Source organism: Aquarana catesbeiana, linkage group LG12, assembly GCF_042186555.1.
Source record: "Aquarana catesbeiana isolate 2022-GZ linkage group LG12, ASM4218655v1, whole genome shotgun sequence".
Taxonomy (NCBI): Eukaryota; Metazoa; Chordata; class Amphibia; order Anura; family Ranidae; genus Aquarana; species Aquarana catesbeiana.
The window spans coordinates 158765523-158787313 of NC_133335.1; the positions used below are offsets into that span (position 1 = coordinate 158765523).

A 21791-nucleotide genomic window follows, 5' to 3' on the forward strand; every position below is an offset into this window, starting at 1 on the left:
TGGTGGCAACTTCCTTTATCCTGGATAGGGAAAATTAATGCAATCAAAATGACTATTCTACCCAAATTGCTTTATCTATTCAGAGTCCTCCCTATTCCAATTCCTTCCTATTTTTTGAGAATAGTACAAAAAAGAGCAACTTCGTTTATATGGGGCTCTTCTAAACCACGTATACCTATACACACACTACATCTTCCCAAAAATAAAGGAGGCCTGGGATACCCTAATTTTACTAACTACTACAGAGCAGCGCATTTGGCCAGTCTGTCCAAATACCATGCAAAACAGGAAATCCCATTATGGGTATTTATAGAGGCTTCAGAAAATGACCCTCTATTAATATCAAATTTATTATGGCTTGATCCTAAAGACCGCTTTAAAATTCATAATCCCATAACTAAACACTTCTTATCTCTCTGGGATAAACTAAAAACCAAATATCAGTTACAATCTCCACACAATCCTCTCCTTTCTTTTATCAGAAATCCGGCCTTTTATCCGGCATGGATCTACCCAAATTCTTTTAAAGCTTGGACAACATCAGGCATTCAGACACTAAATGACTTCATAGCATCTAAATAATTCCTTTCATTCCCATCGCTTAGAGAAAAATATGATCTACCAAACTCTCAGATATTTAGATATCTCCAAATCAAAAATTTCTATACACCATTCCTAAAGGGGGATACACCATTATCCCAATTATCCATTTTTGAATCAATCTGTACAAAAGATCCATTTGCTAAAGGTACAATTTCATCACTTTATAATCAATTATATGGAGTAGCAAATCTTAATAGACCCTCTTACGTTCAGAGGTGGGAGGAGGACCTGGGACGAACTTTAGAAGACACGGACTGGTCTAACATATGGCTCACATCTAAGTCATCTTCACCCAACATCTTAGCACTGGAGACAAATTATAAAGTCCTAACTCGCTGGTACCTTGTACCCGCTAGAGTGGCAAAATATTCACCTAATACCTCAGCTCTTTGTTTTCGAGGATGCCCAGAAATAGGCACATATTTACACATATGGTGGACGTGCCCAGTAATCCAAACCTTCTGGAGGGAAGTCTTCGTGATTGCATCTAAAATATTTAAAAAAATAATACAACCAGATCCATATTTAACTTTACTTAATCTAAAACCGGAATGGTTAACACTCTCTCAATTCAAACTTATGATCCAACTAATAATGGCTGCAAAACAAACAGTGGCCAAGGCATGGAAATCTCCTACATTGGTACTAGCAGAAACAATTCACAGAATGAATAATACAATGTCCCATGCTAAGATGGTAGCCATCGATCAAAATCAAATTCCAAAATTTGAAAAACTTTGGCATCCTTGGATAAAACAACAGTTCCTGTCAAACTTCAATGACTCTGTCCTGTTGCCATGGTAACAGATTAAATGACTTACAGAGACACCCATTCTAAGGCTTCAAAGAGAACTAAAAAGAATAATAAACTGACGAGCGGGACAACCTTGTGGACCATACCTCTACCTTTCAACCCTTTTTCTTCTTTCTCTTTCCTTTTCTCCACCTTACGATTAAAGCTCATTATCAGAATTTATTTGACCTATATACACTCTACTTGTAAACAATATGTATAGTAGGTATAAATCATTTAAATACCTACAAAAGTAACTAAGGAAATGATATATATCTTTTTAGGTTTACGTGAACCCAATGTTTAATATTTGAAATTTCATGATATTTACCTATATAAACCCTACTGTAAAACAATGAGCTTACTTTATAGATCCTTGTAAACTTACTTTATGTATCTTTATAACATTGTATACTCAATAAACTTCTTTTGACAAGGAAAAAGATTTCAATTGATGGAGTTGTATTTAAATGTAAATTGTGTATCAGAAAAAGTTCATGAACAAATAATTGATTTTTTTAACAATTGTGTTCAGCGATCCATACCAAACAACAGCATTATTTTATATGACCAACCTATACTGCAGAAAATTGATTTAGCTTGGTATAGTCTGCAAACTTAATACTCGTACACTCCCTTAGATTTTAGGACGACCGAACGTCCATTTTTTGTGGCATGCTAGTCTCATGTCAAAAGTGAAGAAGTTATTTACAATACGAAAATTTTCATACGACAGAATACAACGTCAGAAGTGACGTAATGTGTTGAATAGTTTTGTATGTATTCTTTCGTTCCTGAGCATGAGTAGTCTTGCTCTTATGTTTTTTTTTTGGTACGAAAACCGTACTAATGAAACAGCTTGTAAATGCGTGTAAACGTTGTAACTCGCATTTAGCCGCATTTCATTTTTGACTATTTGCAAGAAAAAAATAAAAAAAAAATTTAAAAAATAAAAAAATTATATATATCCCTCACATTTTTGTAAATGTATTATTATATCTTTTCATGTGCCAAGAAATGACACTTTGCTACAATGTAAAATAGTCAGTGTACAGCTTGCAAAACAGTGTATATTTGCTGTCCCCTCAAAATAACTCAACACACATTCATGTCTAAACTGCTGGCAACAAAAGTGAGTACACCCCTAAATGAAAATGTCCAAATTGAGCCCAATTAGCCATTTTCCATCCCCGGTGTCATGTGACTCATTGGTGTTACAAGGTCTCAGGTGTGAATGGGGAGCAGGTGTGTTAAATTTGGTGTTGCTCTCACTCTCTCATACTGGTCACTGGAAGTTCAACATGTCGCCTCATGGCAAAGAACTCTCTGAGGATCTGAAAACAAGAATTGTTGCTCTTCATAAAGATGGCCTAGGCTATAAGAAGATTGGCAAGACCCTGAAACTGAGCTGCAGCACAGTGGCCAAGACCCTCAGCTTCTTTAGCAGGGCAGTGGTCGTCTTGGAGGTGTGTTTGGGGTCATTATCATGTTGGAATATTGCCCTGCCGCCCAGTCTCCGAAGGAAGGGGATCATGCTCTGCTTCAGTATGTCACAGTACATGTTGGCATTCATGGTTCCCTCAATGAACTGTAACTCCCCAGTGCCAGCAGCACTCATGCAGCCCCAGTCCATGGCACTCCCACCACCATGCTTGACTGTAGGCAAGACACACTTGTCTTTGTACTTCTCACCTGGTTGAACCCACACACACTTGACACCATCTGAACCAAATAAGTTTATCGTGGTCTCATCAGACCACGGGACAATGGTTCCAGTAATCCATGTCCTTAGTCTGCTTGTCTTCAGAAAACTTTTTGCAGGCTTTCTTGTGCATCATCTTTAGAAGAGGCTTCCTTCTGAGATGACAGCCATGCAAACCAATTTGATGCAGTGTGCGGCATATGGTCTGAGCACTGACAGGCTGACCACCCACCCCTTCAATCTCTGCAGCAATGCTGGCAGCATTCATACGTCAATTTCCCAAAGATAACCTCTGGATATGACGCTGAGCATGTGCACTAAACTTCTTTGGTTGACCATGGCGAGGCCTGTTCTGAGTGAAACCTGTACTGTTAAACCGCTGTATTGTCTTGGCCACTGTGCTGCAGCTCAGTTTCAGGGTCTTGCCAATCTTCCTATAGCCTAGGCCATCCTTATGAAGAGCAACAATTTTTGTTTTCAGGTCCTCAGAGAGTTCTTTGCCATGAGGCGACATGTTGAACTTCCAGTGACCAGTATGAGAGAGTGAGAGCAATAACACCAAATTTAACCGACCATGGCAAGGCCTATTCTGAGTGGAACCTCTCCTGCCACCGTGCTGCAGCTCAGTTTTAAGGTCTTGGCAACCTTCTTATAGCCTAGGCCATCTTTCTGTAGAGCAACAATTCTTTTTTTCAGATCCTCAGAGAGTTCTTTGCTATGAGGTGCCATATTGAACTTCCAGTGACCAGTATAAGAGAGTGAGAGGGATAACCCATGTAAACACACCTGCTTCCCATTCAGACCTAAGACCTTGTAACACTAATGAGTCACATGACATCGGGGAGGGAAAATGGCTAATTGGGCCCAATTTGGACATTTTTACTTAGGGGTATACTCACTTTTGTTGCCTGTGGTTTAGACATTAATGGCTGTGTGTTGAGTTATTTTGAGGGGACAGCAAATTTACACTGTTATACAAGCTGTACACTCACTACTTTACATTGTAGTAAAGTGTAATTTCTTTAGTGTAGTCACATGAAAAGATATAATAAAATATTTCCAAAAATGTGTGGGGTGTACTCACTTTTGTGAGATACTGTATATATATATATATATATATATATATATATATTTTTTTTTTTAAGTGCTTCCAAATGCAAACTCGGCTAAACACGGCATGTAAACGTGGCAAAATGGACGTTTTTAAACATCGGTTACTATCTGTCAAGTTAAATCATTCAGCAGAGGTTTTTAAACGTACAAATCTTCAAACACACTAATATTTCAGTATTGCCCATCTTTAATGCAAGTAAGCAAACAGAAGAAAAATCTAAATCAAATCAATTTTTGGTGCGACTACAGTTTGGCTTCAAACCAGCATATATAATTCTAGGTACACTTGCACGCAGTTTTTTAAGGAACGCGTCAATGGTTTAAGGAACGTAGGTAGTTCCAAACATCTTGGATAACCTTATGTACCACAGGAAACTAATCGCATGGAGCAGGAACCGGCACCTGGAGGTGGTGAGATACTGTAAACAGACTATACTCGCACTGACAGAGAGAGGAGTTGGCTGGTAACATACCAGAATCTTTAACCCGGGTGCAAAGGGAATGCACTGTAAAAGCATGTAGAGCATATTTTATGATGGTTTGTGAGATATATCTTAAGTAATAAAAGTGTTTTATACTATTAGAGTCCTCTTTCCTTTATTTTATGATAACGGAAATCCTGGAGTGGATAAATGGCTGCCCTGTATACATTAACCCATTGGGGAAAAAAGCATTTTAAGACCTCACTCTTCACAGAGGGGTCATGGTTATCTGGTGAGTTCTTGAGTGCGGTGGTGAAGCACGGTGGAGGATTAGCAGCACGGAAGAATTTATTTATGCACGGAGCACTTTCATTAAGGACAACACTCATTTGGATTGTACACAGATACAACTGAATAAGATTTGAACAATCGGCACAATCAGGGCCACCCTACCTTGGGTCTTGCTGGGTCCCTTGGACCCAGGCGGAACTTAGAGAGGTGGCAAATTAACGCCCAAGATTTTTTCTACAGCAGTTGTGTGTGTGTCATCCAGGGGCGGACTGGGCCAGGGGGCAGGGTGACAACTGCCCCCGGGCCACTCTGCTGCCCTGTAAATAGACCGCTCTGCTGCTCTCAACATTCATACTCATAGTTGCCAGGCACGAGGGTGCTCGCACACAGTTTAACACTGGCTGTTAAATACCCAAACATACATAAAGAGCTCATGTGTGTGCTCCTGGGGTGGGGTATCCACAGGAGACAGAGAGCAATGAAAGATCCCTTCATCACCGGTTCGGCCAGCAGCCGATGTTCAGGCGCAGCTTGCGAGGCTTGCATTCTATTGGGTGGAACTGGAGGAGGGGGTGCGTCCGCCCTTCTTCTGCTCTGGTGCATGCATGAGGCTAGGCACTGAAGACTGTGGGAGCACTGGGAGAGAGCACTGGGAGGTAACATAAGTTAGTTCTGTGTGACAGGACATAAAGGGTGTCCATAATGTTTCTAGTAGTGGCTGCTGATCTGCTGGATGGCCAAATGTTGCATAACCTTTCATGCTCAAAAATCACTATACAACCCTAGCTTGCCACTATAATACCCTAGCCTGCCCTTATAAACACAATAGCCCGCCCCTATACTACCCCAAGCCCACCCCTTTACTACCCCAGCCCACCCCTATGCCACCCTAGCCTGTCCATATACTACCCTAGGCTGCCCCTATACTATCCTAGCCCACCCCTATACTACCCTAGGCTGTCCATATACTACCCTAGGCTGTCCATATACTACCCTAGCCTGTCCATATCCTACCCTAGCCTGTCCGTATACTACCCTAGGCTGTCTATATACTACCCTAGCCTGCCTCTATATTGCCCTAGCCTGCCCATATACTACCTTAGCCTGTCTATATATGCTACCCTAGCCTGTCCATTTACTAGCCTGTCCATATACTACCCTAGGCTGTCTATATACTACCCTAGCCTGCCCTTTGGAATTGATCATAATGGTATGTCATATAATTTTGCATATACACAGGGTGCCGTTGCATGTAAATCTGACTTCCTGATAAATGTAATTTTAGTTTTAATTATCATGATATAAAATAATAGATGTGGGGGCCTTTTTATGGGCGTGGATTTTTCTTTGGGGGGGGGCAGCATTTCATTCTTGGACCCAGGCAGCACAATGTCTTGGGCCAGCCCTAGGCACAATACCTTGTTTATATAATATTTATTTATATATTTATATTTTGGTTCTTTAATATTCACCTAAGGAAAATACTGAAGAGGTTTGGATTTTTTTCAAGTTCAAGTAAGTGAAATATGTGATGGATTTTTGATAATTGAGTATCTAAAGGCCTGTGGCTTTCCCCAGCTACATAGCTCTGTTATCAACCTGATAACGTCTGACAAGTTCTCCTAGAGGGGAGGCTGAAGTTTGAGTCTGGGAGGTTGCTATTAGAGATGAGCCGAACACCCCCCTGTTCGGTTCACACCAGAACTTGCGAACAGGCAAAAAATTCGTTCGAACACGCGAACACCGTTAAAGTCTATGGGACACGAGCATGAATAATCAAAAGTGCTAATTTTAAAGGCTTATATGCAAGTTATTGTCATGAAAAGTGTTTGGGGACCTGGGTCCTGCCCCAGGGGACATGGATCAATGCAAAAAAAAAGTTTTAAAAACGGCCATTTTTTCGGGAGCAGTGATTTTAATAATGCTTAAAGTGAAACAGTAAAAGTGTAATATCCCTTTAAATTTCGTACCTGGGGGGTGTCTATAGTATTCCTGTAAAGGGGCGCATGTTTCCCGTGTTTAGAACAGTCTGACATCAAAATGACATTTCAAAGGAAAAAAAGTCATTTAAAACTACTCGCGGCTATAATGAATTGCTGGTCCGACAATACACATAAAAGTTAATTGATAAAACCAAAAACCCTGAACCAAAAAAAAACAAAAATGACGTGGGGGGTCCCCCTAAATTCCATACCAGGCCCTTCAGGTCTGGTATGGATATTAAGGGGAACCCCGGCCAAAATTTAAAAAAAAATGACGTGGGGTCCCCCCAAAAATCCATACTAGACCCTTATCCGAGCACGCAACCTGGCAGGCCACAGGAAAAGAGGGGGGACGAGAGAGCAGCTCCCCCGCCCTCCTGAACTGTACCAGGCCACATGCCTTCGGGTGGGGTTACGTAACGGGTGACCCCGCCCACTCTGACATCACGGAGAATGCCACAGGGAAGTCCCCGTCAAGTCCCCGTGCGTCAGAGGGGGGCAGGGTCACCGGGTGGCCCCATCCCCCATTATTTAAGAACCGTCAGAAGAGGAGAAGCGTCACACAGTGGGAGCCTCCCTCCATGCCATCATGGATGCGGAGCGGCCTGAGGAGAAGAAGGAAAGAAGACGCCGACGCCGCGGAGGAAGATGCCGGACGAGAACATCAGTGCCACTACAGTGTCCATCAATGCCCCTACAGTACCAATCAGTGCCACTACAGTGCCAATCGGGGCCACCTGTGCCCATGAGCACCACCTGTGCCCATCAGTGCCACTACAGTGCTGATCTGTACTATCAGTGCTACTACAGTACCATCAGTGCCACTACAGTGCTCATCAGCGCCTAAAGGTTCTACTTCAATGTTGGGCCTCTGTATGTGGCAATGCTGTGTAAAAGTCTCACACATGTGGTATTGCCATACTCAGGAGGAGTAGCAGAATGTATTTTGGGTGTGATTTGTGGTATGCACATGCCATGTGAGAGAAATAACCTGTTATAATGACAATTGTGTGGAAAAAAAAATCATTTTGCAAAGAATTGTGGGAAAAAATGACAACATCAAGAAACTAACCATGCCTTTTACTAAATACCTCGGAATGTCTACTTTACAAAAAGGGGTCATTTGGGGGGTATTTGTACTTTCCTGGCTTATTAGTGTCTCACAAAATGAGGCTGTCAGTAGATCAGGTGTGATCAATTTTCAATGATTGGCACCATAGCTTGTAGACTCTATAACTTTCACATAGAGCCCTTGCACACTGGGGCGGTTTGCAGGCGCTATTGCGCTAATAATAGCGCCTGCAAACTGACCTGAAAGTGGCGCTGCTGTGTATCCAGTGTGAAAGCCCCGAGGGCTTTCACACTGGAGCGGTGCGCTGGCAGGACGGTAAAAAAAGTCCTGCCAGCAGCATCTTCGGAGCGGTGAAGGAGCGGAGTGTATACCGCTCCTTTACCGCTCCTGCCCATTGAAATCAATGGGACGGCGCGGCTATACCGCCGGCAAAGCGCCTCTGCAGAGGTGCTTTGCGGTGGTATTTAACCCTTTCTCGGCCGCTAGCGGGGGGTAAAACCGCCCCGCTAGCGGCCGAATACCGACGGTAAAATGCCGCTAATAATAGCGGCGTTTTACCGCCGACGCCGCCCCCCGCCCCAGTGTGCAAGGGCTCATAGACAAAATAATTTACACTGATTTGGGTTATTTTTACCAAAGATATGTAGCAGTATAAATTTTGGCCAACATTTATGAAGAAAAATTACTAATTTGCAAAGTTTTATAACAGAAACTAAAAAAATTCTTTTTTTTTTTTTTACAAAATTTTTGGTCTTTTTTCATTTATAGAACAAAAAAGAAAAAACCCAGATTCGATCAAATACCACTAAAAGAAAGCTCTATTAGTGTGAAAAAAGGACAAACATTTCATATGGGTTCAGTGTTGCATGACTGAGTAATTGTCATTCAAAATGTGAGAGCACCGAAAGCAGAAAATTGGTTTGGTTAGGAAGGGGGTTTAAGTGCCCAGTGGGAAAGTGCTTAATTGGAGGCAGACAAAATATGTATATCTGAGAGTAGTTTTACCTGCCAAAAGATTGGTATTTCTGTCTTGAGATTTACCATACAGCTGCCATATATATATATATATATATATATATATATATATATATATATATATATATACACACAGTATCTCGCAAAAGTAATAATAAAAGTGATGATAAATATTTTATTATATCTTTTCATGTGACAACACTGAAGAAATGACACTTTGCTACAATCTAAAGTAGTGAGTACAGCTTGTATAACAGTGTAAATTTGCTGTCCACTCGAAATAACTCAACACACAGCCATTAACCACTTGCCGACCGCCGCACGACTATATACGTCGACAGAGCGGCACGGGCAGGCAAAAGGACGTGTATGTACGTCCTTGCCTGCCCGCGGGTGGGGGGTCCGATCGGACCCCCCCCCCGGTGCCTGCGGCGGTCGGCAAATCTCCCCCGGCGATCGGAGGTGAGGGGGAGGCCATCCATTCGTGGCCCCCCCCTCGCGATCGCTCTCAGCCAATGGGATCATTTCCCTGCCTCTGTATTGTACACAGAGGCAGAGGAAATGATGTCATCTCTCCTCGGCTCGGTATTTTCCGTTCCGGGCCGAGGAGAGAAGACTGCAATGTAAGTGCACCAACACACTACACACAGTAGAACATGCCAGGCACACTAAACACCCCGATCCCCCCCCCCGATCGCCCCCCGATCCCCCCCCAATCACCCCCCCCCCCTGTCACAAACTGACACCAAGCAGGTTTTTTTTTTTTTTTTTTTTTTTTTTTCTGATTACTGTATTGGTGTCAGTTTGTGACAGTTACAGTGTCAGGGCAGTGAGTGTTAGGCCCCCTGTAGGTCTAGGGTACCCCCCTAACCCCCCCTAATAAAGTTTTAACCCCTTGATCACCCCCTGTCACCAGTGTCGCTAAGCGATCATTTTTCTGATCGCTGTATTAGTGTCGCTGGTGACGCTAGTTAGGGACGTAAATATTTAGGTTCGCCGTCAGAGTTTTATAGCGACAGGGACCCCCATATACTATCTAATAAATGTTTTAACCCCTTGATTGCCCCCTAGTTAACCCTTTCACCACTGATCACTGTATAACCGTTACGGGTGACGCTGGTTAGTTTGTTTATTTTTTATAGTGTCAGGGCACGCGCCGTTTATTACCGAATAAAGATTTAGCCCCCTGATCGCCCGGCGGTGATATGCGTCGCCCCAGGCAGCGTCAGATAAGCGCCAGTACCGCTAACACCCACGCACGCAGCATACGCCTCCCTTAGTGGTATAGTATCTGTACAGATCAATATCTGATCCGATCAGATCTATACTAGCGTCCCCAGCAGTTTAGGGTTCCCAAAAACACAGTGTTAGCGGGATCAGCCCAGATACCTGCTAGCACCTGCGTTTTGCCCCTCCGCCCAGCTCGGCCCAGCCCACCCAAGTGCAGTATCGATCGATCACTGTCACTTACAAAACACTAAACGCATAACTGCAGCGTTCGCAGAGTCAGGCCTGATCCCTGCGATCGCTAACAGTTTTTTTGGTAGCATTTTGGTGAAATGGCAAGCACCAGCCCCAGGCAGCGTCAGGTTAGTGCCAGTACCGCTAACACCCACGCACGCACCGTACACCTCCCTTAGTGGTATAGTATCTGAACGCATCAATATCTGATCCGATCAGATCTATACTAGCGTCCCCAGCAGTTTAGGGTTCCCAAAAACGCAGTGTTAGCGGGATCAACCCAGATACCTGCTAGCAACTGCGTTTTACCCCTCCGCCCGGCCCAGCCCAGCCCACCCAAGTGCAGTATCGATCGATCACTGTCACTTACAAAACACTAAACGCATAACTGCAGCGTTCGCAGAGTCAGGCCTGATCCCTGCGATCGCTAACAGTTTTTTTTGTAGCGTTTTGGTGAACTGGCAAGCACCAGCCCCAGGCAGCGTCAGGTTAGTGCCAGTAGCGCTAACACCCACGCACGCACTGTACACCTCCCTTAGTGGTATAGTATCTGAACTGATCAATATCTGATCCGATCAGATCTATACTGGCGTCCCCAGCAGTTTAGGGTTCCCAAAAACGCAGTGTTAGCGGGATCAGCCCAGATACCTGCTAGCACCTGCGTTTTGCCCCTCCGCCCGGCCCAGCCCAGCCCACCCAAGTGCAGTATCGATCGATCACTGTCACTTACAAAACACTAAATGCATAACTGCAGCGTTCGCAGAGTCAGGCCTGATCCCTGCGATCGTTAACAGTTTTTTTGGTAGCGTTTTGGTGAACTGGCAAGCGCCAGTGGCCTAGTACACCCCGGTCGTAGTCAAACCAGCACTGCAGTAACACTTGGTGACGTGGCGAGTCCCATAAGTGCAGTTCAAGCTGGTGAGGTGGCAAGCACAAATAGTGTCCCGCTGCCACCAAGAAGACAAACACAGGCCCGTCATGCCCATAGTGCCCTTCCTGGTGCATTCGCCAATCCTAATTGGGAACCCACCACTTCTGCAGCGCCCGTACTTCCCCCATTCACATCCCCAACCAAATGCAGTCGGCTGCATGAGAGGCATTTTTATGTCCTCCCGAGTACCCCTACCCAACGAACCCCCCCAAAAAAGATGTTGTGTCTGCAGCAAGCGCGGATATAGACGTGACACCCGCTATTATTGTCCCTCCTGTCCTGACAATCCTGGGTCACAGGGCAGTATTCCAACATGATAATGACCCCAGACACACCTCCAAGATGACCACTGTCTTGCTAAAGAAGCTGAGGGCAAAGGTGATGGACTGGCCAAGCATGTCTCCAGCTCTAAACCCTATTGAGCATCTGTGGGGCATCCTCAAACGGAAGGTGGAGGAGCACAAGGTCTCTAACATCCACCAGCTTTGTCATGGAGGAGTGGAAGAGGACTCCAGTGGAAACCTGTGAAGCTCTGGTAAACTCCATGCCCAAGAGGGTTAGGGCAGTGCTGGAAAATAATGGTGGCCACACAAAATATTGAAACTTTGGGCCCAATTTGGACATTTTCACTTAGGGGAGTACTCACTTTTGTTGCCATGAGATACTGTATATATATATATATATATATATATATATATATATATATATATATATATATATATATATATATATATATATATTTAGATACATACTTTTTTTCCTACTGCTTTGTACATTTCTACATGATCAGTGAGGTTTTTTGCAGTCTTAGAAGTCCACGCACTTACATTCAGCTGGTGGTCTTGCCTTCAGTTGTGTTATGAGGATGAGAAGTAGGGTGGAGATATACAGCAGCTTCATCTTGCAAGTTGAAGATATTGTTCTATTGATTGGCTGTGGGAAATAACAATATAAACAATATTATCATTTAACTGAATCTAAACAGACTGCAAACTTTTATTCTCTTCATGATGATAACATCTACATGTAAGATGTTTTTATTACAATTTGTATCAGGGACAAAGATTTTCATGTTTTTACCTGTAGTTCCCTAATTTATGATATTCACAATTTAATAATGATCTATATTTGTCTATAGATAATAGTACTAATCTACCTAAAAGTGACACTTCAGTTATATGCAAAATGTGGGGGGCCGAGCCACCAGCTGATTTCCATCTTTTTAAAGTGGTGTTCCAGTCGTTTTTAAGTTAATTATAAGTCAGCAGCTCCAAAAAGTGTAGCTGCTAACTTTTAATAAACAGACACTCACCTATCCCATGGTCCAGCGATGCAGCAACCCGAAGCCTCACTCCTCTCACTCTCCTCTCCGTGGTGCTGGCATTGCAAGTGTGGGCCCCCAGCTGTGACAGCTTGCGGCTTCACAGCCGGGTATGCACTGAGCATGCGAGAGTCAAGCTGCACATTCTCAGTGACCGGGCAGTCTTCTGGGACTTGTGACACGTCCCAGAAGATTGCAGAAAGGGAGGGGGAGAGGAGGAGTCACCCAGGTGGCCCAGAGCGGAAGTGGGAGCTGGGTACCTCTCAAAACTAGGTACCTGCCCCCCGCCCCCCCAACTTCATTCCAAATGTGGCATGTAAGGGGGCGAGGAGTGCATAAAGTGGAAGTTCCATTTTGGGTGGAACTCTGCTTTAAGTCTCCAGTGATGGATAGCGATGAGCTTAAACTCATCTTTAATCTGAACTCCTAACTCACAATTTTTTGTTCTCCAATGAACTGCTTATAGGGTACACACTGCTCCAAAGCAGCCTGCAGAGAGATCCACAGCTGACAGAGATACCGGCCCTCCAAAAATAAAGCTTTTTTATTGGTTCACATCATTAAAATATATAAAAAAAAGGATACAAAAAATAGAAAGACACACAGTCCTAGGACCACCAATGTGGAGAATATTTGTTTGTGGTGGAGCAACCTACCATGTCGCCCCGTGCTTATCGTATGGACTGGGCTACAGGTGTCGCCACAGTAGAAGCTGCTACTTCTACTGGAAGAGAACGGCAGGCCGTGACTTTGCCTGTTGCTACCGAGAGTATTCCGGAGAGAGACACTGCTGTTACCGATTCATCAGCGGACATTGCTTTGATTTCCGCGTCCACTACACCTATCCCTGTTGTACCTGTCCAGAAGAAAGTGGGATATGTGAAGGCTTCCCGCAGCCGTGGTCGAGGCCTACCCCAGAGACTACCCGAACCGGATCCAATAAAGTCCACGTCAGGAACGGGTGAGCAATTGTTGGGGAATGTATCTGGGACTGTAAATAGATATCTGCCAGCAGAAGAACTGGGAGATTCGGAGATAGAATCCATGCCGGATCTCTCCGGTGATGATGACCTATTTGAGACTATGTCACAAGAGTAGTTATGGGTCGAAGGCGAGGATGTCACCTCTGCCATGACTTTCCCTGAATGGACAGCCCTGAGTTCTGGGAAGACGTCACCCTGTGTGGAACCACACAGCACTGTAAATGAGACATTGTCAAAAGTTACTAGTTCACTTCAGACACCGGCTGGGTCTATGGTGAGCAAGTCATTGGATTCGTGTGTGCCTCCTGGTATGGGGAAAAATAGATCCTTACCGAAACTTGCACGTTCGCAGAGAATGTTGAACAAGTGTGTCGCTACGGAGTATGGTTTGGAGTTCCCATATGTCCCTCAGGACATAATGCAAGTGATTGAAGCTAACCGGGAGCTTTGGTACAGTGAAGCTGTTTGGGACTATTTGTCTGTGCCTAAGCCTTTCCGGAAAACTGGTTGTTCTGTTGCTATGGATGAACTTTACAGTGGATGTTTTATGCACTGGAATTATGGTCGGCACATTCATGCTGACAAAGTGGTCATTTGCAGACCCGGAAAAGATGACGTTGTGTATTTCATCACTACAGTGGATAAACTGGGAAAGATACTGACATTGCCAGATCCCCGGTTTTATTGGTAATTATGGACTAAAAGAACTTTGAGTTAGTTAGTTAGTTAGATAGTTAGTGTCAGTGCATAGAGATCTTCGTGGTCAAGATCTGAATACTCAACTCAGTGTTTTAAATCCAAGGACTTCTTTTCTGCTAGCCGGATTTTCTTCATTTAAGAAAAATTGTGTATATATAGGGATGGACTCCTAAAGATTAATCTGATATAGATAATGGGAAGAGAGTTTCATTTTGTTCGAATGAGACTTTGCTCCTGAAACAGTATAGGTTGCATGTATGTTTAATATGTTTTCCTTTTCAGGAACCATTTGATCCCCTATCAAGCTGTTAGGCTTTTCAGCTAAAATAGATAGTGAGGTTGTGTACAGTTATAGGATGGTTTTTGTTTGCGGATGTGAACATAATGTTTTACAAATGTTGATCTTAAAATGTCTTTCTACGGTCTTTCTTTCTTCTTTAACTAAATCCAAGTTTTAAGCTCAAATACCTACTCTCAGGCTTGGGAGTTATTGTTTTGTGACAGACGTTGAGGACAACGTCTATTGTACTGGGGGGAGTATGTAACGCTGGTAGATTTTTATCTACCACTGATAGGTAAATTTAGTGGGTCGCTTATTATATGAAGTTAGATTTGCCTCTGTTCTAGCTTGGCTGATGTTGCATGCAGTTCCACATTGTGCCGGTGGGTGTCGTTGTCACCATCGGCAGGTGTTGGAAAAGCAACGTGTTGAAGCGAATGAGTGCTCCACTGTCCCGGAGATAACTCGGTGGAGGTGGTCCTCCGAGTTGCATTCTGGGAGAGGGTATTTATGGGACAGACACCATGTTTTAGGGTTCGTTTTCAGCCACCTGCTGGCCCTCCTGGCCGACAGGTATGCACTAGGAATACCACCTCATGGTCCTCCGTTCCGGAGGCCCGCGTCGCTGCGGCATGTGGGTGGGCCCAGAAGCCTGTCTGGGGCCTACCACAGCAGAGGAGGAATGGTCCTGAGCTGTCTATCCTGAGTGAAGAAGCTGGACAACCGAGAAGATCCCAGGGGAGGACCCGTCATGGAAGGATCATGCAGAGTGCTGGTCTGGAGAGGGGCCTGGTGACTCGGTTGGAGGACGCATTCCGAAGTAATCTTACAGTATAGTACTGCTGGGTTGGCTTAAAGGTTCAAGTACTGTATCTGACATTCATCACAAACCAATACATCCTGTGGCAGAGGATCGTATGGGTTTTATTCCAGATAAGTCTGTGGCAGAGACTTTTGTTCGTGCTACGTGCTGGTTGCTAGGCAAGTGAGAGATGTCTATCCAGGCAGGCAAAGATTGAATCCTACGAAAGGGGGACTATTCAATTACAAGTGTTCAATTACAAAGAACGTTCTGAAGAAATACAACAGAAAGGTATTTGAGCTTTCCTGCAGCTTTCCTACTACTTCTTTCCTGCTACTTCCCTTGTTCGTTTTATTAAAGCATTGGAAAACCTACTCAAGTGTTTGGTGCTTATATTGTCCAGAGGTAAACTCAACGGAACCCTAGACCCGGTGCCGGTGAAACAGAGGTGTCGAGAGTGAAGGTAACAAGCCCGCTTAAACCAGCAGCTCCGCCGAGTTATTGCTACACAAGCATCATTTTACCCAGAAGACTGAGGACATCTTGTGGCAGAGAAGAGCAGCTGCAGTTGTATTTTTAGTGTTTTTCAGGCTGAGGGCCTAATTTAGCTGGACTTTAGAAAACCCCCCATGTATCCTCCTATAACATCTGCACAGCACATCCTCCTGTAATATCTGCACAGCACATCCTCCTGTGATATCTGCACAGCACATCCTCCTGTAACATCTGCACAGCACATCCTCCTATTATTTTGATTATCATGCCTGCTATTTCTTCTGACAGTATAGTCAATGGCGACCCTAGGGGGGGGGGCAGAGGGGGCCCTGACCCCCCCAACATTATGCTGTGCCCCACCATGTGCCCCCCCCCCCCCCCCCCCCAAAAAAAAAAAATTTTTTTTTTTTTTTTTACAAAAAATCAATGTCTAAGAGGGAGAGAGTCCCCAGTCAGCTCCTGCGGGTGATTCCTCCCCCCTCCCCTGCTCGCTGACACTGCATAATGCGAGCGTTCACACAACCACGGACGCCTGATCTGCTCCTTCACCTGCATCCTCATTGGCAGGGAGAAGAGCGAGTTGCAGGAAGGACTCCACCAGGACTTTCAGTTACTGAAAAAACAGACTGATTTCTCCCGTCCTTAGGACAGGAGAACCAGCCTGTAAATTCCAAGAGATGCCAGACCAGCACTGTCAATAGCAGGGGCAGGACAGCAAGAGGAGGCTGGGGAACCCCACAGTGGCAGAACACCAGGGCCCGGAGGCAAGACAACCTTTGCAACCCTGATAGTTCTCCCACTGCTTTCGATCCTTATATTTTCTTGGTATGCTGGTGACATATATCTCTTGTTTTCTGCCACCCTGGGGGACCCCAATACAGTAGGAAGGGAGCTTACTGCAGAACATGTGAAAGGGCCCGTTGTGGGGTCGTAGTAAAGGGCCCCAGGATATATATATATATATATATATATATATATATATATGCATTTTATAGTTGCCCCCCTACTTTTGTCCCTGTTCCCCCATGTGCCCCCCCTAAATTTGAAAGCTGGAGACGCCACTGAGCATAGTTAGTTCACTGCAGGATGCTTGGAGCTCGCTCAATTTCGGGCAGCATTTTTAAGGGCCTGTTTAAACCAATGGTGTTGCAGGAAACACGTGCTTCCTGCACCACATGGAAATGTACTGTCCTGGTGTGTGGGTGCTATGAATTGTTAATGGCACCTCAAAACACATCTAGCAAGTGCATGTGCATTGTGGCCACCACAACACATGGTACCCCAGTACCATGCGGTTTGGGGCAGCACGATTTTAAAAGTCACACCTGCCATACTTTTTGCACATTCCTGCCTTTTTAGCAGCCCATTAAAATGAATGGGTTAGCAAAAATGCACTGTTCAGGAACACGTAAAAATGCACGTGTGCGAATGCGCACGCTGTGGTGTGAACCGGCACTCAAGAGACATGACATGGGAAACGCTTATGAATATTTTACTATCACTGGATGTATGCAGCTGATAACAGCTGACCAACTCAAAGCTGTCAGTCAAAGCTATGATACCTTGGAAAGGATTTGGCTAGCCTACTTCTTTTGCTGTTTTTAGATCCCATTCAAAGTTGGTTTGGCTGAACAAGCAAAAAAAATTCCACACATAAATGCAAGAAATCATCTAAATAAAGATCTCTAAGACCATGGAAACAGAATCTGTTTTTCTTTTTACATGCTAAAAAATATAACGATTATTCAAAATATGATTTTATCTTGCTGACATTGAATGGTGTTTTTGACTTTCGTCCAGTCTTCAGATAAAATCTGCAAAGTTAGCTTTCCATTTTGACTGGCCCGGGTCCAGCCCGTATGTTCTACTGATATATAGTATATATATCTATGTATACACTTGGCAACTCATTTTCATTGATCAACAAAGAGGCTTCTGTGTATTTAAACAGAATTTCCCTGTCCGATTTAAGCAGAAATCACTGGCAGTGTTTTCTCTGACATGGTTATTTCAGAATTTGGCTCCTGCCTGAAATATGATATACACCCAAGCCAGAACACACGTTTCATAGAGTTACAAAGGCCGTAAAATCGAAGGAACCTATATATGAAGATAGATCGCTAAATGATCCAAACAATTTTAATGCAATCAGGAGACAATCTGTCTGCTACTGACCATCAGCGCATCATCAGCTAGAAATAACATTGGAACTTTTTTTTTTTCCTCTGGTCTCTTGATTAAAGAAAACCTGTTGTGGTTAAGTAAGTATGGAGGCTGTTATTGCTGACCTCTTGAGAATAGTTCCGTGGCTTCCATGCTTGTCTAATGGCTTTAGCATATGGTCACTGACTGCTAAAGCATCCTTGCATCTCAGTGACCACCACTGTACCTGTGCACTTCTCCATTGACCATACCTCCCAACATTTTGAGATAGGAATAAGGGACACCTACTAACAAATGTATGTAGGCATAGGACAAGCCCCCTGCCTCACCTACTTAAAGGAGAATTAACCAAAAAAAAAAGGTTAATTAAATTCACAAAGGACTTGTTTTTACAACTAATATTCCTTTATATTATCTTTTAAAATGTACAAATGCAGCAATTTAGAAACTGGATTAAAGGTTTAGCACTGGGAAACACTTTTTGAAAGATAAAAAGTGCCTTTTTTATAAAACTATATAGATCAGACCAAAATGAGGGACAAATGAGGAGCTATGAGGGACAGAGGGACATTGCTCCAAATCAGGGACAGTCCCTCCAAATCAGAGACAGTTGGGAGCTATGCCATTGACCACCATTTTACCTATGCACTTCTCTGATTACTACTGAACCTATGCACTTCTTTACTGACCACCACTGCACCTGGGCACTTCTCCATTGCCCACCACTACACCTATGCACTTCTCCATGGACCACCATTGCACCTATATGCACTTCTCCATTGGCTACTACTGTACCTATACACTTTTCTACTGACTGCCACTGCACCTATGCACTTGTTCATTGACAACCACTGCACCAACGCACTTCTCTACTGACCAACACTGCACTTATGCACCTATCTACTGATCGCCACTGCACCTGTGCATTTCTCAATTGACCACCACTGCACCTATGCACTTCTCCAATGACAACCACTGCGCGTATATGCACTTCTCCATTGACCACCATTGTACCTATGTGCACTTCTTCACTATTATGACTACTACTGCACCTATGCTATTTTCTACTGACTGCCACTGCACCTGTGCACTTCTCCATTGACAACCACTGCTCAACAGACCACTAATGTATCATAAGGAAATTATCCTGGATGAATGCACTTCCAAAAATCCTTTTATTGAAGCTTCATATGACCAGTGGTTGACAGATGGAGCAGGGGACAAAGAGGTAGACGCGTTTCGTGCAAATGTTAGTGTTTAGTCATTACCTGGCCACCAATGTACCCATGCACTTTTCCACTGACAGCCACTGCACTTCTTCACTACCACTGTAACAGCCCAACAATTCTCTACTGTATACTACATTTCTCAGGCTATTGGACTCCCTGTAGTGCTCACTCCCTGAGGGACCACTAAGAATATGGCTAGGTCTCCCTTGCTAGTACAGAGGCTGCCTGCCACAGACACAGTTCCACACACCGACACATTAAGAGGAATAAAAGTGCAAGATACCCCAAAACAGCATCAGAAATCAATAGGAAAGCACACTTCTTAGCAAAAATCCTATTGAAGCATGCACACGAGTTCCAAAGTCAGGTCTTACTCAAAATGTCCTAGGAGCCATCTGCCACCCAGCTTCCACACAACCCTCTTTAGTGAGGGACACAAGGATCCTTCTCCAGACCAGAACTTCAGAATTTTAGCAAATCTTCTTTAGTTCCTCAGCCCAGCAACTACCGAGGCCCAAACTGCTGGAACCACTCAGGAAAGGCCTTCCAAGTATGTATCACCTTCCTCAGCCACCTTCTGGGTGTCCCCTGCCAGGGATTGACCAAGGCCTGATAAATTGTCATAACTAAGTGATTGACCCTCCTGTTTTGTTTTCTGGAAGCTCCCTCTGGAAACAGGCAGTAGTAATCAATCAGCCTAGGAAACCCTGACTTGTATCTATTGTGTTCAACGAACTGGCACAATATCATACGATCACACCTGTTATCTTCCTAAAATAATTTTGCTTTGATGAAGGTTTCTCTTTGAAATTGGAAATGCAGGCATATAAACAAAGAAATAAAATGGTTGTTGGCAACTTTAAACACAGTATTTCCTGTATTTTCTCTTCCACCAAACCAAATATGGGCTCCTTCTTGCCATGACAATTCACTTGTGTGGGCATGGTTCTCAATAGTGCGTCTCACGTGAATGAACTGCGCTAAGGTTAAGTTAATACCAAGACTAAACACTGCAAAATGAGCCCAGTGTGTCCCACAAAAGGAAATAAAGAACACATTTCCAGCTCAGTTTGTTTATTCAAGGCAAGATGAATAGTGCACCATGTATTTTGCTTCCATTGAGATGACAAGTAATATTATTCTATGTAAAGAGAATAAACTTTAAAGCAGTTTTGCAGTCCTGACATACAGAAAGACGTGGGAAATATTCATCCATATACATAGAGCTACTATTGCCTTAGGGATATATTACACAGAAGATTTTCATTTCTTTTTGCTGCACAAATTAACTTTGACCTCATGGCAATCACTTAATCTGAAACACATCACAATCAGCGGCCTGAATTCATTAGCCTGCCGTATCCATCATTTGAGCCCAGTTTCTTCTGGACCCACCCAGCCTGTTACTATAAAGTGAAAAGGTAAGCAGCACAACAATAGGCTCTGGGTTTGAGGCGTTTCTGCATGTTCAAAGATCATGGTCCCAGAAAATTTAGATAATTAATTACAATGGTTCTCTTCCCCTGATGATGTTCAAAATTGTAAAAAAAACGCATTGGTCAGATCCTTGCCAGTGACATCATAATGCCCACTGGCAGGATCGCGGCAGTGTGTTTACAAGTCCTGTCTCTTTTAACCTTTGTGAGTGATATTTTTAAATAAATTTAATGGAGGATGTAGAGGTTTAAGTTTTTTTTACCTTCATTAATTCTATGCCTGAAGGTAAAAAACCTCCTCTGTGCAGCAGCCCCCCTAATACTTACCTAAGCCTGATCTTCCTCCAGGGATGTGCTCCAGAGCCTCGGCTCTCCAGGGGGCTCTCCCTCCTCATTGGCTCCAGTTGCTGTCAATCACAGCCAATGCGCCAATGAGGAGAGAGAGGGGCAGGGCCGATCCGTGGCTCTGTGTGTGAATGAACATGCAGAGCCACAGCTCGTAAATGAGCCTGCTTGGGTGCCCCCATTGCAAGATACTTGCTGTGGGGGCAAGAGGGAGGGGCCAAGAGCACCGGCAAGGGATTCCAGAAGAAGAGAATCAGGGCTGCTCTGTGCAAAACCACTGCACAGAGCAGGTAAGTATAACATGTTTATTACGTTAAAAAAAAAAAATGATGCCTTTACAACCGCTTTAAATTATTATTATTATTATACGAGATTTATATAGCGCCAACAGTTTACGCAGTGCTTTACAATGTAAAGGGGGGACAACACAATTACAATACAGTTCAATACAAAAGGTACAGGAGGGCCCTGCTCATAGAGCTTACATTCTAAAGGGAGGGGGTGGTGGTACAAAAAGGTAATAGCTGCAAAGAATGATTTGATGGGGGTGGCTCGGGGACAGTTGTTATGTGGGTGTGGGATAGGCTTCCCTGAATAAATGAGTTTTCAGGGATCAATCCTTAAATAGATTTCATACGGTTTTAATAGTATTAAACTAGTTTGCACTTTTGTTTTCTCTATGGTACCTTTTGA

General features: G+C 43.9%; 1 protein-coding gene across 1 annotated transcript in view; it reads right to left on the minus strand.

Moving 5' to 3' along the window:
- The window catches only part of MATN4 (matrilin 4), a 162941-nt gene that overhangs the window by 87514 nt on the left and 53636 nt on the right, over window positions 1-21791 (minus strand). The window contains exon 2 of the mRNA XM_073606123.1: window positions 12173-12278. Within this exon, the coding sequence (XP_073462224.1) occupies window positions 12173-12245 (73 nt within the window). The 5' untranslated portion in view covers window positions 12246-12278. The remainder of the gene's footprint in view (window positions 1-12172; window positions 12279-21791) is intronic.